Consider the following 24,496-nt stretch of genomic DNA (forward strand, 5'->3'; position numbering starts at 1 on the left):
ACAGTGCTTTTAATCAAAACCTATCGGAACTGTTTTGAAACGGAAAGGGAACTTTATTCTTTTGGACTATGCTTCTCTCTGTTTGCTGAGTCAACACAACCAGAGTAGTGGGAAGGTCAGTTGGGTTGTAAGGTAAAGCTATGGCGTTGTGACATCTAACTTTTCCAGCGTATTGAGCAATTTGTACTTCTGTTAAACGTGCAACAGACTTATGTGTTTCCATGGCTGATTCCATAACACCACACGGCATACATAGGCCAAAAGTCATCCCTATTTAACATGTTACTAACATTTGTTTTCCTTTCACAGTAGGGGATGAGAGTTGGGAATAGAGAGAGACAAGAGAGACAGACACACTGGTGGCAGTGCACGCTGTGGTCTGTACCAAGGTCTATACTGTGTTAACCCAGCTAAATGTCATAGTATCTGTGTGAGTGGGCTAGGATCTTCCCCGCTGTGAGGGACCTGCAATGCTTATGAAAAATGCAGGTTCCCTGACAGCTAATAATGTCTGACATCAAAGTCCAGCCGGCGTGCCTTCATCTCTCCGTGGCTAAGGAAGGGATGGAGAGTCAGAGGGAGGTGGGGGGAGGTGATCCTCCTAGGGTAGAGACTAGGGAGATTGAGTGGTGTGTGTGTGGGCGCGTGTGTGTTCCTCCTAGGGTAGGGCGATTGAGGAGTTGAGGGTGAGGGACGGGGGGTTGTGGGGCTGGTGGGGAGTGTTGTCAGGGGCCACGGACTCCTGCGGCTTGCTGACACCCTGTTCTCATTACTTATGTTGAGTCATCCACGATCCAGGAAGTGGATCCCTTGTTAAGGCCTGGGCACCATTAGTTCTCAGCAACAGGTTTGTGCAATTACCGACACAGCATACAGACACGGCTTAGGGTGAGGTGGATTGGGCATGGGTTGTTTAATGAAGAACTCTATGCAAACTTGTTAGAAACCGGATAAAAGAGTGTACATGCAGAGTTTATTTCCAAAACGCTACTCTCTTAGAAAAAAAGGTGCTATCTACAATTTAAAAGGGTTCTTCAGCTGTTCCCATAGGAGAACTCTGAAGAAACAATTTTGGTTCCAGGTAGAACTTATTTGGTTCCAGGTAGAACCCTTTCCACAGAGTTCTACATGGAAGCCAAAACAAGTTCTAACTGGAACCAAAAAGTGGTCTAACTTGAACCAAAAGGGGTTCTCCAATGGGGACAGCTGAAGAACCCTACTGGAAACTTTTTTATAAGAGTGTATATCCACCAATTTTCCCATTTGTGTTTTTCATGAGAAATGAGTGCTTATGGCTACCTTTATATATGTGTAAAATATTACTGTCCTCAGGATTTTTATTCATACATGTCAGATGTGTGTTACTATCAATCCATTGTTTGGATGGAATGGAATGTTCGTATTCCGTATATTTAACATATCAATTCAACAGATCACAAATCTAGCCTTATGCTAGTGTTTTGGTTAGAGGTAGGTCTTGTCCCAAATGGCACCCTATTCCCTAAACAGTGCACACCTTTTGACTAGTGTGGTCCCGTGTGGCTCAGTTGGTAGAGCATGGTGTTTGCAACGCCACTGGTTGTGGGTTCGATTCCCACGGGGGACCAGTACGGGAAGAAAATGTAAGTCGCTCTGGATAAGAGCGTCTGCTAAAATGACAAAAATGTAGAGCCCAGATCTCATATTACAGTATTGATACATTTTATATATATATATTAATATTGATGTCACAAATGTATAGTTTCTACAGTTCTTTTCGTCACATTTGACTGTGTAAAACATTGCAGTGCTAGCTACTTTTTCTCTGAGAGTTATGCAGATTTATCTTATTTTGCTACAAAATGTTATGGTTTTATTTCAGAGAGACAAACAATCTAGTGATAGGTTTCAAACAAATACATCTCTGTCATTTAACAACCCTATGCCACGATTAGATGGGGGGGGGAAACACATCAATCTCTTTCATAAATTCAAAAAAATAATTGTAAAAAAAAAATCTGAAAATCGATATGTAGCGTTTTGGAATGAAACTCTTCACATGTATCGTATATATACAGTACAAGATAATGTTATGTGGTGTGTAGTGTATTGTCAACCATCAGTGTCTTTCTGTAGAGGGCTCGCCATTTGGCTCATTTTTCTGTCATCTCTTTTTTCCCCTTTATAAAAATCAACATTGAGTATTTGAAGCCGCTAAGGACCCTGTGACCAGACAGAAAGGCTTTCAACACAGAGACACTGAAACCCTGGCAATTGAAGTAAAATGCGATCATTAGTCCCCGAGACATTACATTGTCGCTAATTAGGAAGAGCAACACATCGTCTTCCTCAAAGACTCCATTAGGCTACCGACTGAAGTCCCGTACCTCTCTTCTTCCCTCCTCTCCCCTCCACTCCTTCCTCTCTTTGGCATCACACCAGGACAAAGAAACGTGGATTCATTATGAGAAGAAGATAAGAAAGTGTCCCTTTCCACTGCTTTACTTACCAGCACAAGTAGCTAGAGACAGCAGGACGTTGAGAGGAGAGAGAGAGGAGGGGTACTTTAATACTGAAGCCAATCTTAATTGGTCACGTCCTAAGGCAGCTTGTATAATTAAGATGACAGTGCCTGGTTGTGGAGTGGACGGTCTCGAAGGTCTCGTCTCGTCCCTCCAGACATTTGTGACACGCTCCCCAGAGCTCTCATTACAACGATGGCCGACGATGGCTTTTATTACAGGGCCCCTGTCCCATTTGAAGGAGTGAGCGGATCCCCAGAGGCTTTAATCTGTTGAAGCACTTTTAAAGACATTCATGTCCAAGTACTAGTCTGTAATGTTGTGTGCTATTTGTTTAATGTCGAATGATAGTTTTGTGGAAAGATCGTATGCCTTACTCAAGAATACTGTTGTCAGAGAGAGAGAGCTGTAAGTCAATGTCAATGGCCTTCAAGGAACATAAATGTAGTGATATACATTTGTTTTTCAATCAGTATTCTTGTATTGTCTCAGTATGTGGCGTAAAAACTGGCAATATGGTTTGTGATGTCCCTAATACAACCTACAGTATATCTAAAGCTGAACAGTAAAGGATAGCAGCCTTTAAAACAGCCTTAAGGCACAGCTGTAGGCTAACACACACACACACACATACACACCATACCCCCCTACACACCCCAGATTCCCCCACCTGCTACCCAAGATCTCCCTTGTGGGTTGCAGGTGTGGGGTTGGTCCTAGTATTAGAATAGACGGTGTGTGTGTGTGTCTCCTATGACAGGGCCAGACTCAGTGGGCGTTGTGTGCAGCTGGTAGACATTCTCCAGTGTTCCTCTAAGGACTTCCAGTCTACTGCACTGACAGCTCTGACAGCTACAACGACATCCCTTAAGCATGCCATAATCTCTCTCCATCCCTTGATAATATGGGGTGTTTGTGCATCTGTGTGTGTGTGTGTGTGTGTGGGGGGGGGTATATATATAATTTAGACACACACCTGCACATTTTTGTCTAGGCTTACTGAGGCATTGAAGCTATGCCAAAAGGATTCACACAACTGAACCTCAACCTAATTATTGAACAAGGCCCACATTACCCCCTTTGCCATCTCATGTTGCGTTTATATTTTTATTCAGTATATATACATTACATGAACAAGAGTAAAATATGTATTTTTCTACGTTTTTTAAAATCAGATTTTATTAATTGTACGAGTTACTTGATGTGGAATAGAGTTCCATACAGTTATGGCTTTATGTAGTACTGTGCGCCTCCCATAGTCCCATAGTGTTCTGGACTTGGGGACTGTGAAGAGACCTCTGATGGCATGTCTTGTGAGGTATGCATGGGTGTCTGACCTGTGTGCTAATAGTTGAAACAGACAGCTAGGTGCATTCAACATGTCAGTACTTCTCACAAATACAAGTAGTGATGAAGTGAATCGCTACTCTACTTTGAGCCAAGAGAGCTTGACATGCATATGATTAATGTTAGCAGGGGATGAAAGCCATCACACATACTTTTCTTCCACCAGCAGATTATGGTGATAATGTCAAAAGCTGCACTGAAGTCTAACAAAACAGCTCCCACAAACGTTGTATTATTTTTTCTTAGCCAGTCATTTGTATAAGTGCCATATATGTTGAATGCCCTTCCCTGTAAGCATGCTTAAAATCTGTTGTTAATTTGTTTACTGTGAAATAGCATTATATTTAGTCAACTAAATTTTCCCCAACGGTTTACTAAGGGTTGGTAACAGGCTGATTGGTCGGCTGTTGGAATCAGTAAAGGGTGGTCCAAAGCGTTTAACTATCATTCTTCATATAATTTCATATTAGTACAGTTTCTTCTTTTTGTTGTTCAATTTAGTTACATGATTTCTCAATTTACAGTATGTTTGCCAATCGGCCAAGTAGCCAGACATATTTGCAATTCCTTTTGCCTCATCCCTCTCAACCATAACATTTTTAAATTCCTCATCAATCCAAGGGGATTTAACAGTTTTTATATTCATTGTCTTATTGGTTGCAGTGTCTGGTTGCTCCGCGTTAAACACCACAGACCAGAAAATATTATTTACATCTTAAACAAAGGAATCACTATGAAAGTTAATGTATGACGTCTTATAAGCTATATTAGGCCCAGCCTTTGGAACTTTGGTTTTCCTAGATATGGCTATTATATTATGATCACTACATCCAATGTATTTGGATACTGTTTTAGAGCAGATATTTGCAGCATTAGTAAAGATGTAATCAATACATGTGGATGATTTAATTTCTGTGCTGTTTGTAAATACCTTGGTAGGCTGACAGACAGTTTCAAGATTTGTCTTGAGTGGGCATTTTGATGAAAACATTTTATATTTGAGATTCTTCAAAGTAGCCACCCTTTGCCTTGATGACAACTTTACACACTCTTGGTATTCTCTGAACCAGCTTCAGGAGGTATGCTTTTCCAATAGTCTTGAAGGAGTTCCCATATATGCTGAGCACTTGTTGTTTGCTCTTCCTTCTCTATGCAGTCCGATTCATCCCAAACCATCTCAATAGGGTTGAGGTCGGGTGATTGTGGAGGCCAGGTCATCTGATGCAGCACTACATCACTCTCCTTCTTGGTCAAATAGCCCTTACACAGCCTGGAGGTGTGTTTTGGGTCATTGTACTGTTGAAAAACAAAGGATAGTCCCACTAAGCTCAAACCAGATGGGAAGGCGTATCGCTGCAGAATGCTGTGGTAGCCATGCTGGTTAAGTGTGCCTTGAATTCTAAATAAATCACTGACAGTGTCACCAGCAAAGTACCCCCAACACCATCACAGCTCCTCCTCTATGCGTCACAGTGGGAACCACACATGCAGAGATCATTCGTTTTCCTACACTGCGTCACACAAATACACAGAGGTTGGAACCAAAAATGTCACATTTTGACTCAGAACAAAGGACAGATTTCCACCAGTCTAGTATCCATTGCTCGTGTTTCTTGGCCCAAGCAAGTCTCTTCTTAGTTTTGGTGTCCTTTAGTAGTGGTTTTGTTGCAGGGATTCGACCATGAAGGCCTGATTCACCGAGTCTCCTCTGAAGAGTTGATGTTGAGATGTGTCTGTTACTTGAACTCCATGAAGCATTTATTTTGTCTGCAACCTGAAGAGCAGTTAATTGCCAATTTCTGAGGTTGGTAACTCTAATGAACTTCTCCTCGGCAGCAGAGGTAACTCTGGGTCTTCCCTTCCTGTGGCGGTCCTCATGAGAGCCAGTTTCATCATAGCGGTTGATGGTTTTTGCGTCAGCACTTGAAGAAACTTTACAAGTTCTTGACTGACCTTCATGTCTCTAAGTAATGATGGACTGTCATTTTTCTTTGCTTATTTGAGCTGTTCTTGCCATAATATTTTTTATTTATTTTTTATTTCACCTTTATTTAACCAGGTAGGCAAGTTGAGAACAAGTTCTCATTTACAATTGCGACCTGGCCAAGATAAAGCAAAGAAGTTCGACACAGACAACAACACAGAGTTACACATGGAGTAAAACAAACATACAGTCAATAATACAGTAGAAAAATAAGTCTATATACAATGTGAGCAAATGAGGTGAGATAAGGGAGGTAAAGGCATAAAAAGGCCATGGTGGCGAAGTAAATAGAATATAGCAAGTAAAACACTGGAATGGTAGATTTGGTAGATTTACAGTGGAAGTAGAAATAGAAATAATGGGGTGCAAAGGAGCAAAATAAATAAATACAGTAGGGGAAGAGGTAGTTGTTTGGGCTAAACTATAGATGGGCTATGTACAGGTGCAGTAATCTGTGAGCTGCTCTGACAGCTGCTACTTAAAGCTAGTGAGGGAGATAAGTGTTTCCAGTTTCAGAGATTTTTGTAGTTCGTTACAGTCATTGGCAGCAGAGAACTGGAAGGAGAGGCGGCCGAAGGAGGAATTGGCTTTGGGGATGACCAGAGAGATATACCTGCTGGAGCGCGTGCTACAGGTGGGTGCTGCTATGGTGACCAGCGAGCTGAGATAAGGGGGGACTTTACCTAGCAGGGTCTTGTAGATGACCTGGAGCCAGTGGGTTTGGCGACGGGTATGAAGCGATGGCCAGCCAACGAGAGCGTACAGGTCGCAGTGGTGGGTAGTATATGGGGCTTTAGTGACAAAACGGATGGCACTGTGATAGACTGCATCCAATTTATTGAGTAGGGTATTGGAGGCCATTTTGTAAATGACATCGCCGAAGTCAAGGATCGGTAGGATGGTCAGTTTTACAAGGGTATGTTTGGCAGCATGAGTGAAGGATGCTTTTTTGCGAAATAGGAAGCCAATTCTAGATTTAACTTTGGATTGGAAATGTTTGATGTGAGTCTGGAAGGAGAGTTTACAGTCTAACCAGACACCTAGGTATTTGTAGTTGTCTACATATTCTAAGTCAGAACCGTCCAAAGTAGTGATGCTGGACGGGCGGGCAGGTGCAGGCACCGATCGGTTGAAGAGCATGCATTTAGTTTTACTTGTATGTAAGAACAGTTGGAGGCCACGGAAGGAGTGTTGTATGGCATTGAAGCTCATCTGGAGGGTTGTTAACACAGTGTCCGAAGAAGGGCCAGAAGTATACAGAATGGTGTCGTCTGCATAGAGGTGGATCAGAGACTTACCAGCAGCAAGAGCGACATCATTGATGTATACAGAGAAGAGAGTCGGACCAAGAATTGAACCCTGTGGCATCCCCATAGAGACTGCCAGAGGTCCGGACAACAGGCCCTCCGATTTGACACACTGAACTCTATTAGAGAAGTAGTTGGTGAACCAGGCGAGGCAATCATTTGAGAAACCAAGGCTATGGAGTCTGCCGATGAGGATGTGGTGATTGACAGAGTCGAAAGCCTTGGCCAGGTCAATGAATACGGCTGCACAGTATTGTTTCTTATCGATGGCGGTTAAGATATCGTTTAGGACCTTGAGCGTGGCTGAGGTGTACCCATGACCAGCTCTGAAACCAGATTGCATAGCGGAGAAGGTGCGGTGGGATTCGAAATGGTCGGTAATCTGTTTGTTGACTTGGCTTTCGAAGACCTTAGAAAGGTAGGGTAGGATAGATATAGGTCTGTAGCAGTTTAGGTCAAGAGTGTCCCCCCCTTTGAAGAGGGGGATGACCGCAGCTGCTTTCCAATCTTTGGGAATCTCAGATGACACAAAAGAGAGGTTGAACAGGCTAGTAATAGGGGTTGCAACAATTTCGGGCAGATAATTTTAGAAAGAAAGGGGCCAGATTGTCTAGCCTGGCTGATTTGTAGGGGTCCAGATTTTGCAGCTCTTTCAGAACATCAGCTGACTGGATTTGGGAGAAGGAGAAAAGGGGAAGGCTTGGGCGAGTTGCTGTGGGGGGTGCCGTGCTGTTGACCGGGGTAGGGGTAGCCAGGTGGAAAGCATGGCCAGCCGTAGAAAAATGCTTATTGAAATTCTCAATTATAGTGGATTTATCGGTGGTGACTGAGTTTCCTATCCTCAGTGCAGTGGGCAGCTGGGAGGAGGTGCTCTTATTCTCCATGGACTTTACAGTGTCCCAGAACATTTTTGGAGTTTGTGTTGCAGGAAGAACATTTCTGCTTGAAAAAGCTAGCCTTGGCTTTTCTAACTGCCTGTGTATATTGGTTTCTTACTTCCCTGAAAAGTTGCATATCACGGGGACTGTTCGATGCTAATGCAGAACGCCACAGAATGTTTTTGTGTTGGGTAAGGGCAGTCAGGTCTGGAGAGAACCAAGGGCTATATCTGTTCCTGGTTCTACATTTCTTGAATGGAGCATGCTTATGTAAGATGGTGAGGAAGGCGTTTAAAAAAAATAACCAGGCATCCTCTTCTGACGAGATGAGGTCAATATCCTTCCAGGATACCCGGGCCAAGTCGATTAGAAAGGCCTGCTCGCAGAAGTGTTTCAGGGAGCGTTTGACAGTGATGAGTGGAGGTCGTTTGACCACTGACCCATTACGGATGCAGGCAATGAGGCAGTGATCGCTGAGTACTTGGTTGAAAACGGCAGGGGTGTATTTAGAGGGCAAGTTGGTTAGGATGATATCTATGAGGGTACCCGTGTTTACGGCTTTGGGGTTGTACCTGGTAGGGTCATTGATAATTTGTGTGAGATTGAGGGCATCAAGCTTAGATTGTAGGATGGCTGGGGTGTTAAGCATGTCCCAGTTTAGGTCACCTAGCAGCATGAGCTCTGAAGATAGATGGGGGGCAATCAGTTCACATATGGTGTCCAAAGCACAGCTGGGGGCAGATGGACTTGGTCTTTTACCAAATAGGGCTAGCTGACCTCTGTATACCAACCCTACCTTGTCACAACACAATTGATTGGCTCAAACGCATTAAGAAGGAAAGAAATTCCACAAATTAACTTAACAAAGCACACCTGTTAATTGAAATGCATTACATGTGACTTCCTTATGAAGCTGGTTGAGAGAATGCCAAGAGTGTGCAAAGCTGTTGTCAAGGCAAAGGGTGGCTACTTTGAAGAATCCCAAATATAAAATATATATTTGTATTTATTTCACCTTTAATTAACCAGGTAGGCTAGTTGAGAACAAGTTCTCATTTACAACTGCGACCTGGCCAAGATAAAGCAAAGCAGTGCAACACAAACAAAAACACAGAGTTGCATATGGAATAAACAAACATACAGTCAATAATACTATAGAAAAAGTATATATACAGTGTGTGCAAATGAGGTAGGATAACGGAGGTAAGGCAATAAATAGGCCATAGTGGCGAAATAATTACCAAATAGCAATTAAACACTGGAGTGATAGATGTGCAGAAGATGAGTGTACAAAATAGAGATACTAGGGTGCAAAGGAGCAAAATAAATAAAATAGATAACAGTATGGGGATGAGGTAGTTGGATGGGCTAATTACAGGTGGGCTATGTACAGGTGCAGTGATCTATGAGCTGCTCTGATAGCTGGTGCTTAAAGCTAGCGAGGGAGATATCAGTCTCCGGCTTAAGTGATTTTTGCAGTTTGTTCCAGTCATTGGCAGCAGAGAACTGGAAGGAAAGGCGGGAGCGAGAGCATACAGGTCGCAATGGTGGGTAGTATATGGAGCTTTGGTGACAAAGCGGATGGCACTGTGATAGACTGCATCCAATTTGCTGAGTAGAGTGTTGGAGGCTATTTTGTAAATGACATAACCGAAGTCAAGGATCAGTAGGTTGGCAGCATGAGTGAAGGATGCTTTGTTGTGAAATAGGAAGCTGATCCTAGATTTAATTTTGGATTGGAGATGCTTAATGTGAGTCTGGAAAGAGAGTTTACAGTCTAACCAGACACCTAGGTATTTGTAGTTGTCCACATATTCTAAGTCAGAACCATCCAGAGTAGTGATGTGTGGGCAGCGATCAGTTGAAGAGCATGCATTTAGTTTTACTGAGTTTAAGAGCAGTTGGAGATTTGTTTAACACTTTATTGTTTACTACATAATTCCATATGTGTTATTTCATAGTTTGATGTCTTCACTATTATTCTACAATGTAGAAAATAGTAAAAAATAAAGATAAACCCTTTAATGAGTAGGTGTGTCCACATTTTTGACTAGTACTGTATATACAGTACATTTGGAAAGTACCACCACTTCACTTTTTCCACATTTTGTTACGTTACAGTCTTATTCTAAAATTGATTTTAAAAATCCCCCTCATCAATCTACACACAATACCCCATAATTACAAAGCAAAAACAAGTTTTGAGAATTTTTTCAAATGTATAATTTTTGTTGTTGAAATATTGTTGAAATAATCATTTACATAAGTATTCAAACCCTTTACTCAGTACTTTGTTGAAGCACCTTTAGCAGCTATTACAGCCTCGACTCTTCTTGGGTATGACGCTACAAGCTTGGCACACCTGTATTTGGGGAGTTTCTCCCATTAATCTCTGCAGATCCTCTCGAGCTCTGTCAGATTGGATGGGGAGGGTCGCTGCACAGCTATTTTCTGGTCTCTCCAGAGATGTTCGATATGGTTCAAGTCCGGGCTCTGGCTGGGCCACTCAAGGACATTCTGAGACTTGTCCCAAAGCACCTCCCGCATTGTCTTGGCTGTGTGCTTAGGGTCGTTGTCTTGTTGGAAGGTGAACCTTCACCCAAGTCTGTGGTCCCGTCGCTCTAGAGCAGGTTTTTGTCAAGGATCTCTCTGTACTTTGCTCCATTCATCTTTCCCTCGATCCTGACTAGTCTCCCAGTCCCTGCTGCTGAAAAACATCCCCACAGCTTGATGCTGCCACCACCATGTTTCACCGTAGGGATGGTGTCAGGTTTTTTCCAGACGTGATGCTTGGCATTCAGGCCAAAGAGTTCAATCTTGGTTTCATCAAACCAGCGAATCTTGTTTCTCATGGTCTGAGAGTTTTTAGGTGTCTTTTCGCAAACTCCAAGCGGGCTGGCATGTGCCTTTTACTGAGGAGTGGCTTCTGTCTGGCCACTCTACCATAAAGGCCTGTTTGGTGGAGTGATGCAGAGAGGGTTGTCCTTCTCGAAGGTTCTCCCATCTCCACAAAGGAACTGAAGCTCTATCAGAGTGATCATCGGGTTCTTGGTCACCTCCCTGACCAAGGCCCTTCTCCCCGGATTGCTCAGTTTGGCTGGGCGCCCAGCTCTAGGAAGAGTCTTGGTGGTTTCAAACTTCTTCCAGTTAAGAAGGATGGAGGCCACTGTGTTCTTGGGGACCTTCAATGCTGCAGAAATTTGTTGGTACCCTTTTCCAGATCTGTGCCTCCACACATTCCTGTCCCGGTGCTCTATAGACAATTCCTTCGACCTCATGGCTTGGTTTTTTTCTCTGACATGACTGTCAACTGTGGGACATTATATAGACAGGTGTGTGCCTTTCCAAATCATGTCCAATCAATTGATTTTACCACAGGTGGACTCCAATCAAGTTGTAGAAACATCTGAAGGATGATCAATGGAATCAGAATCAGGATCAACTTGGTGTTTGTCTGAGCTGGGATGATTTCATTTGAAGTTCAACATAAAGAGTTTACATTGAGGGAGTTGAAACGTCTGTGTAAATGTATAGACATTGAACCAAGCTGTGATCACAAAGTCATAATTGTGAATTCCAGTCCCACTTCTACATGCTAATTGAGCACTCATAACAGGTTCACTACAAAAGTCTGATTCTAGACAAGACATCAAACTACATCTTTTGTGGGTACACATTTTCAATCTCCTTTTTAATGTGATTAAGGATGCATTTGGAAGTCTGTGCTGTGCCTTTTATCATGGCCGCCAGGCCTGAAAAAACACAGGTGAGCTCAGAGCTGTTCAGAGAGAGACCCTTTGTTAGTGGTACTCAAGATCCTGGCACACACTGCCGCGGGACATTTACGAATCCTGATCAAATAGGATTGCCTGTGCGTTATTTTCACTTGACACTTGGAGAGCTTACAGGCTGCTGGTCAGAAAAGCGTAAGTGATAGAACGAGAGAGGGAGAGAGAGGGTGAAACAGAGACGCGAGAGTGGGAAAGGTAAAGAGAAATAAAGGGATAGACAGGATCTCTCATCTGCCAGTTTTCTCGTGTTAACTTTGAAAGTGATGCATCTGCATCTGATGAGGAAAAAGAAAAGAGAAACGTCAATTAATTAAACCAACAAAAAACACCTAATTTACCTCACCAACATCTGTCCATTTGTTAAGTCTGTTTACGTTGACTAGTTCAATAAGGAAAACATAAAACAAGCTTCACAGAGGCTGCTCAATCCCGCCCCCTGCTTTCTTTCTCTCTCTTTCAATCTCTCTGAGGTCTTGACGTTTGTAGACAGGTCTCGCAGCACTGCATCCATTTTGTTACTTCATGAATATTTAATCAGGCCCTGCCAAATTAGCCCATGTATAATTTAGTGGCGGCTTGTTGTTGTCTACCAATATGGCGTCTCCACCGCCATTATGGAGTCATCAGTATTTATAACAAGTATTAGTCTTCCCTCTGCCTCTCTCTCGGTTGGTGCAGAGATACGTGGTGGCGAGGACGTACCGATCATCAGTCAGCCGTTTGTTTTCCGACCCCGCTGTCTCCATGGAGACAAAGGGACAAATCATTAAGTTAGCATAGACAGTGACACGCCATACCTCTCTCATCCAATCAGGACTGCCGGATGGATTGGTGACTCTTCACAGCCTTAATGTAGTTAGGCCTTTACATTATAGTGATACAGGGAGGTGTGTGGTATCATATGTGCCTTGTTAACTTTTAATGTAAAAATGGATGCCTGTTCCTTATAATTGTGGCATATCATAACAGAGAAATTAATCAATATCAGTTGATTGGTATATTGTGAATGTAATCATGTATTCATCCCCACAGGTGTCTGAAATGTGCTGAAGCACCATGCTAGAAGAGCTGCCTCACCAACCTGGACATCAAGTCCTTCATCCCCAGCATCTCAAACATAGGCAAGAAACCTATTTCTCTCTGGGTCTTGATGATAATGTAGATACAGTAATAGGTATACATTGACATTGTATACCTGCGAGCAGAGCCGTTGTGTAGTGGTAACATTCCCCAGCATAGCCACATATGCGACTCCCAACTGTTCCCACTAATTCTCTCCCACGTGACTGTCTTTGATTTACAGTCTGTGTCAAAACACCTACAAATATATATATATATAGCCATTGTATACCGTTAAACTCAAAGACAATGCATGAATGTTGATTTGAACATTCATTCTGAACTACTTATTATACTATGTATAATACATATACTATGTATAATAAGTTGAACAATTGAACCGTTACCCATTCTTCAGCTCACTATGTTGCTTCAATATCAATATGTGTCTGTGTTTGTATGCGTCAAAACTACTATGGAGCGGCCAAGGCCATCCTGTCGGACAACTTCGTGAGGCTGACGTGTGAGATGGTGGGCCTCACGTAGGAGCTCTGTGTGGGGGGCTGCAACCTCTTCGCCTCCGAGGAAGGACCCATCAACATTGGGGGCCTGCAGCAGTTTGCTGTTGAGGTAATGTACTACGTTTTGGCAAGAGAGATGCATCCTTTTGACCTCAGTATTGAACTGCAAAAAAAATAGAAAGAGAACACATTTGCATATTTTTGTTCTAGCCCAGAACTTTGTAGGCTGAAATCCAGAGCTGTTTGGCATGAAAAGGAGTGGACTGTTGGCACAAACATACTGGTACCCATGCTAAGAACTTTCAGCTACACTATTGCACTACAATCTGTGAACCGTTGCCAGGTTGTTGCTGTAAATGACGATGTATTCTCAGTCAACTCACCTGGTAAAATAAAGAAATAAATAAAGTAAAATTGTACCGATGGTCCTGATTTAACAACCACTGCTACCTGTCCTGTACTGTTGTAGTCGGAAAAAAAGCACTCAGTCACTCTCTCCCCAATCTGCTTCCTTTCTCTCTTCCCTGTCCTCCCTCCTCCCTCTCTTCCCTGTCCCCCTTCCTCCTCTCCCCAGTCCCACTCCTTCCTTCTCGGGGTGGTAAAACGCCTGTCTCCGTCAGAGTGACAGCTCCTCTCTTCCTAAATGCTAAAGGTCACAGATGTTTATCAAACTGATGATTAGATAACCCCTTCTGAGAGGGCCATCACTATCCTGCCTCCACAAACACAAGCACATGCACCCATATACACACCACACACACACACACACACACACACACACACACACACACACACACACACCACACACACACACACACACCACACACACACACACACACACACACACACACACACACACACACACACACACACACACACACACACACAGACAAACACCGCAGGAACACACAGACCTACACACAAACACACTCACTCTCTCTCTCCCTCCCTCTCTCTCTCTCTTTCCCTCTCTCTCTAACACACACACTCATAAACACACACACATAATACACGCACACACACATAAACACATACACTCGCTCCTCAGGTTAGTCCTCCAATACAGGAGAAAAGGGCATTGCCTCGATTGAAGTCAGTTGGAAACAAGGGGCTTCTGTGAGCACCAAATCCCATTAGTTGTCACAGGACATCCCAGCCTGCCCAGGTAAACAGTGTAAACAGTGAATGAGAGAGTGGGATGCCTACAGTACACAGGGATCCCTATACAGTAGGTACAGGAGAAAGAGTAAAATGAATACCCAACATTCTGAAAATACACTATATATACAAAAGTATTTGGACACCCCTTGAAATTAGTGGATTCAGACATTTCAGCCACATCCGTTGCTGACAGGTGTATAAAATCAAGCACACAGCCATGCGATCTCCATAGACAAACATTGGCAGTAGAATGGCCTTACTGAAGAGCTGAGTGACTTTCAACGTGGCACCGTCATAGGACACCACCTTTCCAACAAGTCAGTTCGTCAAATTTCTGCCCTGCTAGAGCTACCCCGGTCAATTGTAAGTGCTGTTATTGTGAAGTGGAAACGTCTAGGAACAACAACGGCTCAGCCGCGAAGTGTGGAAGAATTGACTGGCCTGCACAGAGCCCTGACCTCAACCCCATCAAACACCTTTTGGGATGAATTAGAACGCCAACTGCAAGCCAGGCCTATTCGCCCAACATCAGTGCCTGACCTCACTAATGCTCTTGTGGCTGAATGGAAGCAAGTCCCCGCAGCAATGTTCCAACATTTAGTAGAAAGCCTTCCCAGAAGAGTGGAGGCTGTTATAGCAGCAAAGGGCAGACCAACTCCATATTAATATCCATGATTTTGGAATTAGATGTTCGATGAGCAGGTGTCCACATACTTTTGGTCATGTAGTGTATTTCATTTAGCCGACCTTACTTGTCCGATATCCAGGCTATTCAGCTCACATTCTGTAGCTGTGCATAATTAATTAAGGTTCCATTATCATAGCATCCACATAAAAACAATGACCATACTGTGTCAGAGGTTCCCTTGTAAATACAATTATGATGTAAACTATCATAACTGCAATAACTGCAGGTATGGTAGCATGGCTCTACACAGACCCACCGCCAAAAGCATCAGTCTTCCATCTCAATAAGTACCAGTGGGTTTAAAGATTGACTGTAATAATTTTGTTCAATTTCAGCTGGTCAATTCCTCTCATGTCAAATGTCACATATTAATGTGGTATTCCTCTTTTGGAATGCCCCTCACATTAAAACCCCAGCCCACTCAGGGCTCTGACCTTTGTCCAATGTGACAACCATAAATGTCAAGTCCATATTAACTTCTCCCTGCCCTGAAAAGGATACTGTACATATTTTTTTTCTTTTTCTCCTTCACCATTTTTGCTTTAACATTTAGACATTCTGTTGTTTTTCATTCCAGGTTTTCAGCAAGATGGTAATTCCTGAGGTTCGTAATCCTGACTTGCTGCCTCCAGATCAGATGTCGGAGAGCTTTCATGTCAAGACCGCTATGATTGGCTGTCCCCCGGTGACCTTCAACTGTGCCTCATACCTGGCCAGACTGGGGTATGACATCACTGTGTTCAATTAACAGACATATATTGGAGGATTGAGGTAGATGGGCTCAATTAGTATTACTAATTTCCAGTGAGTAACAATAATTTGGCTATGTACACAGGGTACCAGTACCGAGTCGATGTGCAGGGGGAAAGAGGTAATCGAAGTAGATACATTACATGACTAAAAGTATGTGGACACCTGCTCGTCGAACATCTCATTCCAAAATCATGGGCATTAATATGGAGTTGGTCCGCCCGTTGCTGCTATAACAGCCTCCACTCTTCTGGGGAAGGCTTTCCAATAAATGTTAGAACCTTGCTCTAGGACTTGCTTCCATTCAGCCACAAAAGCATTAGTGAGGTCAGGCACTGATGTTAAGCGATTAGGCCTGGCTCGCAGTCAGCGTTCCAATTCATCCCAAAGGTGTTCGATCGAGGTTGAGGTCAGGGTTCTGACAAACCATTTCTGTATGGACCTCGCTTTGTGCACGAGAGCATTGTCATGCTGAAGCAAGAAAGGGCCTTCCCCAAACTATTGCCACAAAGTTGGAAGAACAGAATCATCTAGAATGTAATTGTATGCTGTAGCATTAAGATTTTCCTTCACTGGAACTAAGGGGCCTGAACCATGAAAAACAGCCCCAGACCATTATTCAGCTTCCACCAAGCTTTACAGTTGGCACTGTGCATCTACCAAACCCAGATTCATCTGTCGGAGTGCCAGATGGTGAAGTGTGATTCATCACTCCAGAGAACGCCTTTCCAGAGTCTAATGGCAATGAGCTTTACACCACTCCAGCTGTCGCTTGGCATTGTGCATGGTGATCTTAGACTTGCGTGTGGCTACTTGGCCATGGAAACCCATTTCATGAAGCTCTCGACAAACAGTTCTTGTGCTGACGTTGCTTCCAGAGGCAGTTTGGAACTCGGTAGTGAGTGTTGCAACCGTGGACAGGCGATTTTTATGCGCTAAGCGCTTCAGCACTCAGTGGTCCTGTTCTGTGAGCTTGTGTGGCCTACCACTTCACGGCTGAGCCGTTGTTGCTCCAAGACATTTTCACTTCACAATAACAGCACTTACTGTTGACCCGGGCAGCTCTAGCAGGGCAGAAATTTTATGAACTGACTTGTTGGAAAGGTGGCATCCTATGACAGTGCCAACTTTGAAAGTCACTCAGCTCTTCAGTAAGGCTATTCTACTGCCAATGTATGTCTATGGAGATTGCATGGCTATGTGCTCAATTTTATACAAATGTCAGCAATGGGTGAGCCTTAAATAGCCGGATCCACTCATTTGAAGGGGTGTCCACATACTTTTGTATATATAGTTTATGTACATATAACTAGTAATAAAGTGACAAGAAAACAGGACAGAAAATAAACAGTTTAGCAACCTTATGGCTTGGGGTAGAAGCTGTTCAGGGTGTAATGTTTTCAACATTCAAACATTTTGACAATTTTATAGATAAGCCCTTTCTACAAAAGCATTGTTTAATAATTTGTGTTTAGTAATCATGTTCTATGTCTTCCTCTTTTCCTCTGTTTCAGTACTGCAGCCATCCCTCAGTTCCTCCTGCCATCCCTCAGTTCCTCCTGCCCTATGAGGTGATGGAGTTTGAGATTGATCTGAGGAAAGACCTGGGGGTGATGGTATTAAACACACACCACACTGAGTACACACACATGCATGTGCACACACGCACACACATACACACACGTACAAACACTTGCATTGCGTGCATGCACACACACATGCGTATACAAAGACTTGCAAAGCGCACACGCGCACACACACCACCTCACCACACCTGACTGCTTACAAACACCACACTGATTATAGCCACCCCTGATACCGCACCTTACTTTACCTCCTCAACATGTCGCAGCAGCGACTTTTCCGTGTTGTCTCTTTTTAACAACTATTTAATCAAACTCTGTATTTAACAAGTTTACCAAGGGTCTTAGTTTTGTCCTCACACAACTTTTTTTATTCAACCTTTTCACCCCGGATCTATCTGGAGATAGATCTGCAGGACCTCCTCCGGCCGAAAAAAAAGTGAAGTAACATTATGCCTTCTCATTGCAGTCGCTGTACTCTTAATATACAGGAGAACTATTGCCTTATGGTGAGGATAGCCGAGTTGCAAGCTCGGCTTCAGATGCAACAGTTAGGCAAGGGCAATTTAAGTGCAGGAAAGGATGATACAGTGTCTGTGACACCAGTAAATACAGGTAGTAGTGTTAATCCCCCTGCCCAGTCCCCGCAGCCAGACAATTTTCTCATGGCTTCTGGAATGAAATGCTTTCTGCATGCTCAACCGGTGTCTGTCATTCAGCCGTTTTCTCCACTAAGCAACGAGTCGGAGTCAGAGCCCGAGCCTTCTCAGGTCTTTCCTCCACCCGTTACGGGGTCTGAGCTGCCGAAGCCTTCCACCATTAGCTCTGACAAATTGAAAACCCTAGTCATTCGTGACTCTATTACCCGCAATATTAAACTTATTAAACTTGAAAAGAATCATTCAGCGATCATACACTGTTAATCAGGGGGCAGGGCTACCGACATAAAGGCTAATCTGAAGATGGTGCTGGCTGAGGCTAAAACGGGATGGTGTAGATGGTGTCATCACTGTCCTGTGAGGATCACAATGGGTCAGATCAGCTTGGAAATGGCTGACAATAACCAGATCCTCTCCCACCCGCAAAGGGGGGAGGAGGGAACTGTGGTGGTTTTAACACCTCCACACCCAGAAGTAAATTTAAGCGAGAGAACTCCCTCTCTACCCTTTAGTATCAATCAAAGGAATGCCTTTGTCTAGAGGGACTTTTGCCCACACAAAACTCTAACGTCCAAACGTGGATAATGGAACAATAATTCTAACATAAAGAATGTGGGGAATGGTCAGCGGGGAAATGTAGAAAACTACTGTCATATTGTGATGTTATTAAAAACTGTATGGACCAAATACTGTAACTTGGAAAGGATACCCCCTTTATCTGTCAAGTTTTCATCCAATATATTGTGAATACAATATGAAGAATGATGAAGGTATTTGTGTTAACTTCTTTGGGATGGGGGCAGTATTTTCACGGCCGGATAAAAAACGTACCTGATTTAATCTGGTTACTACTCCTACTCCTAGAATATGCATATAATTAGTAGATTTGGATAGAAAACACTCTAACGTTTCTAAAACTGTTTGAATGGTGTCTGTGAGTATAACAGAACTGGCAGGCCAAAACCTGAGAAGATTCCATGCAGGAAGGGCCCTGTCTGACAATTTGTTGCCCTTCTGTTACATCTCTATCGAAATTACAGCATCTGTGCTGTAACGTGACACTTTCTAAGGCTTCCATTGGCTCTCTAAAGCTGCCAGAAAGTGGAATGGGGTGTCTGCTGTCTCTGGGCAAAGTATAGGAGCAGAGTTTGTAAGTGGTCAGCCTGGGGACAGTGAGACTGGAGATGCGCGGTCACGAGAACTCGCCACGTTTTTCTTTCTCTCTTTGAATGAATACAACGTTGCCCGTTTGGAATATTATCTCTATTTTACGAGAAAAATAGCATAAAAATGTATTTTAAACAGCATTTCATATGCTTCTAAGTACGGTAATGGAATATTTTTAATTTTTTTGTCACAAAATGCGCTCGCGCGTTACCCTTCGGATAGTGACCTGAATGCACAAACAAAATGGAGGTATTTGGATATAACTATGGATTATTTGGAACCAAAACAACATTTTGGTTCCCCTCAGCCCGGAGTCTCCAGGCGATGGCCCTCAGCCCGGAGTCTCCAGCGACGCTCCTCAGCCCTGAGTCTCCAGCGACGCTCCTCGACGGTGGCCACCCTCCCTTCCCTTTGTTTAAGGTGCATTCGGGGTCTGCACCTTTGGGGGGGGTACTGTCACGTCCTGACCAGTAAAAGGGGGTTATTTGTCATTATAGTTGGTCAAGGCGTGGCAGGGGGGTGTTTGTTTTGTGTGTTTGGTTATTGTGGGTTTAGGTTCTAGTTTTACTATTTCTATGTTTAATCTAGCTTTTCTATTTCTATGTGAGTTTTGGCAATGACCTCCAATTAGAGGTTGTTGTTGTCTCTAATTGGAGGCCATATTTAGTTGTGTTTGTTTTCACTTGTGTTTGTGGGTGGTTGTTTCTAGTATAGTCTGTGCACCTTATTGGACTATTTTTGTCGTTTGTTTATTTTGATTAAGTGTTTTCTTTAATAAAATTAAGAAGATGAGCACTTTACCCGCTGCGTTTTGCTCCACTCAATACGACCCTTGTGACACTTGCGGACGACACACAGCTGTACATTTCGATGAAACATGGTGAAGCACCAAAATTGCCAACCCTGGAAGCTAGTGTTTCAGACATAAGGAAGTGGATGGCGGCAAACGTTTTACTTTTAAACTAGTTTTAAACAGAGATGCAAGTTCTAGGTCCTAAGAATAAAAGAGCTCTGCTGTTTGAGCTGACAATTAATTTTGATGGTTGTACAGTCGTCTCAAATAAAACTGTGAAAGACCTTGGCTTTACACTGGACCCAAATCACTCTTTAAAGAACATATCAATAATATTTCAAGGGCAGCTCTGTTCCATCTTCATAACATTGCAAAAATCTGAAACTTTTTGTCCAAAAATGATGCAGAAAAACTAATCCATGCTTTTGTCACTTCTAGATTAGACTACTGCAATGCCCTACTCTCCGGCTACCCAGATAAAGCATTAAATACACTTCAGTTAGTGCTAAATACGGCTACTAGAACCTTGACTAGAACCCCAAAATTCGATCATATTAGTCCAATGCTACACTGGCTTGTTGTTAATGCTCGGTCTGATTTCATGGTTTTACTGCTAACCTACAAAGCACTACATGGACTTGCTCCTACCTATCTCTCCGATTTGGTCCTGCCGTACATACCTTCCCATACACTACGGTCACAAGACCCAGGCCTCCTTATTGTCTTGAGAATTTTTAAAGAAACAGCTGTAGGCAGGGCTTTCTCCTATAGAGCTCCATTTTTGTGGAATGGTCTGCCTATCCATTTGAGAGACGCAGATTCGGTCTCAATCTATAAATCTTGCCTGAAGATTAATTTCTTCAGTAGGTCCTATGATTGAGTGTAGTCTGGTCCAGGCAGTGGTGAACTGCCTTTGTTGTCTCTGCCTGGCCAGCGCCCCTCTCTCCACTGGGATTCTGTGCCTCTGAGCGTACGACGGGGGCTGGGTCACTGGCTTAGTAGTGCTCTTCCATGCCGTCGCTAGGAGGGGTGCGTCACTTCGTTCCAGGATTATTTTGCTATACTCGACTTGAGTGGGTTGAGTCACTGACGTGATCTTCCTGTCACACTCGTGCGGTGGAGAAGATCTTTCATGGGCTATACTCAGCCTTGACTCAGAGTAGTAAATTGGTGGTCTGTTGATATCCCTCTAGTGGTGTAGGGGCTGTGCTTTAGCAAAGTGGGTGAGGTTATATCCTGCCTGGTTGGCCCTGTCTCGGGGTATCGTCGGACAGGGCCATAGTTCCCCCCCAACTCAGCCTCCAGTATATATGCTGCAATAGTCTATGTGCCAGGGAGCTCGGATCACGTAAAATTCTCCTGTCTTATCTGGTGTCCTGTGTGAACGTAAGTATGCTCCGTCTAATTCGCCCATATCTCTCTCTCTCTCTCTTCGCTCCCAGAGGACCTGAGCCCTAGGACCATGCCTCAGATCTACCTGGCCTGAGGACTCCTGGCTGTCCCCGTCCCCGGTCCACCTGGTCGTGCTGCTGATCAAGTTTCTGCTGTTTTGTCTGTGGCTATAGAACTCTGACCTGTTCACTGGACATGCTACCTTGTCCCAGACCTGATGTTCTCGACCCTCTCTCTCGCTCCCTCACTCCCGCACCTGCTGTCTCAACCTCTGAATGCTTGGCTATGAAAAGCCAACTGACATTTACTCCTGAGGTGCTGACCTGTTGCACCCTCTATAACCACAGTTATTATTATTTGACCCTGCTGGTCATCTATCAATGTTTGAACATCTTGAAGAACGATCTGGCCTTAATGGCCATGTACTGTTATAATCTCCACCCCGCACAGCCAGAAGAGGACTGGCCACCCCTCAGAGCCTGGTCCTCTTTAGGTTCACCACTCACCACTTACACACACACTCACCAAACCATAGACACACTATGCTCACACACAACACTCTCACTGTCAAGAGCTATGCACCCATCACCAGGAAAATGTCTGTGACATTAATAACGACAAAAGCAACCTAAAGCTCTAAACAAACAGGTACAGGGCAGAGAAATCAATTAGAAGCTACAGTGGGGAAAGCTAAGTGACAAAGACACTTCCTCCGGCGTGGGGCATCCATCTGGTCATTGTCTGAATGCCATAGCCAGGAAAAAGGCCAATCAATATTACTCATCCAGCTCACCTAACCGTGATTAATTTGATTTATTCCTAATTATTTATTTATTTGATGGAGAGAGAGAAAAGAAGAAGGGAAGAGAGAGAGAGGGAGAGAGAGAGAAAAAGTAATGGAAGAGAGAGAGAGAAATAGATGGGTTATTGAAAGAGGTGGAGAGGGAGAAGGGTGAGAAAGAAAGATGGAGAGAGAGAAGAAAGGGAAGCATGGGGAAAAGAAAGAGAGATAAAAGAGAGAGAGAGTGAGACAACATTCCTTGAGGTTGGCTAGACAGGAGCGAGGGGATGAAGGGAGGGGAGTTAGCTAATGCTTCTTGCCGTCTGACCTTTTCTTCAAGGCTTTATTAATCTCCAGAAATGAATTCCATTAAGATGGCCTCTCAATTAATTTAATTAAGAGAAAGAGTGTGAGGGAAATGAGAAGGAAGACGTTGTCCCAACTTCACTCTATTACACCAGTGACAAACACAAACAAATAGGCCGCTGTCATGGCCGTGTCATTTGTCTTTTCCATGTAGTTATCGAACCCCAGAGGAATGTTACCCGACCATGGTCCTATTGTCTCTGTCTCTGAATATCACTGTGTGTATTTTATATGATGAATGTCACTGATTATTCACTTACATCAGACACACATTTAACTCAACCCTAAAAATCCATAACTTGCCCACTTTCAGGTTGTCAGAGAGAAGGGACTGGGTATGAACGGGATGAGCCTGAACTCCCTGAAAGACAAGGAAATCCAGGCTGTCTTCATTGGAATTGGTTAGTCACTTGCATCTTTCATGTCTTACCTTACATAAAATATAAGATATAGTGTAGCTTGTTGTGCAAAACTCGATCTTTAACCAGAGATGTTTTTTAAACATTTTATACTGTAAAACTATTTGGTGGAATGTGCTTTGTTGCTGCCCGGGCAAGTAAAATGTTGTCCTGAAGACAACGTTAATTTGCTTTGACTCTAGTGTTCCGTTTGTATAAAAAAAATAAACCAAGCTAAGCATCACACCATTCTCCTGCCTAAATTCCCTTTAGGGCACAAGGCGAGACCCAAATGCAGACACAGGAGGCAGATGGTTGAGCTCTGATATTTATTACAGCAAAAGGGGTAGGCAAAAGGCCGGTTGGGGACAGGTGAGAGTTCAAAAACCAGGTCAGAGTCCAAACAGTACCAGGGGATAGGCAGGCTCAAGGTCAGGACAGGCAGGGGTTCAGAGAACAGGTCCGAGTCCAAACAGTACAAGGGGATAGGCAGGCTCGACGTCAGGACAGGCAGGGTGTTTCAGAGAACAGGTCCGAGTCCAAACAGTACCAGGTGATAGGCAGGCTCGAGGTCAGGACAGGCAGGGGTTTAGTGAACAGGTCTGAGTCCAAACAGTACCAGGTGATAGGCAGACTCGAGGTCAGAACAGGCAGAGTGGTTAGGCAGGAGGATTCAGCGTCAGGACAGGCAAGGGTCAAAACCAGGAGGGCTAGGAAAAAACTGAGACTGGGAAAAATAGGAGCTAGGAGAAACGCTGGTTGACTTGGCAAAACAAGACGAACTGGCACAGAGAGATAGGAAACACAGGGATAAATACACCGGGGACTAATGGGGAAAACAGGAGACACCTGGAGGTGGGTGGAGACAATCACAAAGACAGGTGAAACACATCAGGGTGTGACAAATTGCGTTCCGACCACTCCCTCCACACACCAAACGGCGTGCTGAGTGCGCACACAAGCTCCCATTAGTCGTACAGAAGTAAAAGCCTATAAAAACGTATCTAACTGATGGGATATACCAGCTCCCGTTAGGCCTACAGAAATAAAAGCCTATAAAAACGTATCTAACTGATGGGATATACCAGCTCCCGTTAGTCGTACAGAAATAAATGCCTATAAAAACGTATCTAACTGATGGGATATACCAGCTCCCGTTAGGCCTACAGAAATAAAAGCCGATGAAAACGTATCTAACTGATGGGATATACCAGCTCCCGTTAGTCCTACAGAAATAAAAGCCTATAAAAACGTATCTAACTGATGGGATATACCAGCTCCCGTTAGGCCTACAGAAATAAATGCCTATAAAAACGTATCTAACTGATGGGATATACCAGCTCCCGTTAGGCCTACAGAAATAAAAGCCT

At 43.7% G+C, this 24,496-nt stretch overlaps 1 protein-coding gene across 1 annotated transcript in view; it reads left to right on the forward strand.

Moving 5' to 3' along the window:
• LOC106598776 (dihydropyrimidine dehydrogenase [NADP(+)]) overlaps window positions 1–17,562 on the forward strand; it is a 38,102-nt gene extending 20,540 nt beyond the window's left edge. The window contains 4 exon segments of the mRNA XM_082973060.1: window positions 12,841–12,926; window positions 13,334–13,497; window positions 15,815–16,008; window positions 17,502–17,562. Of these exon segments, the coding sequence (XP_082829186.1) occupies window positions 12,841–12,926; window positions 13,334–13,497; window positions 15,815–16,008; window positions 17,502–17,562 (505 nt within the window).
• The last annotated feature ends 6,934 nt before the right edge of the window (window positions 17,563–24,496 follow it).

The sequence above is a fragment of the Salmo salar genome, chromosome 03 (assembly GCF_965601325.2).
Source record: "Salmo salar chromosome 03, fSalSal1, whole genome shotgun sequence".
NCBI classification, from domain to species: domain Eukaryota; kingdom Metazoa; phylum Chordata; class Actinopteri; order Salmoniformes; family Salmonidae; genus Salmo; species Salmo salar.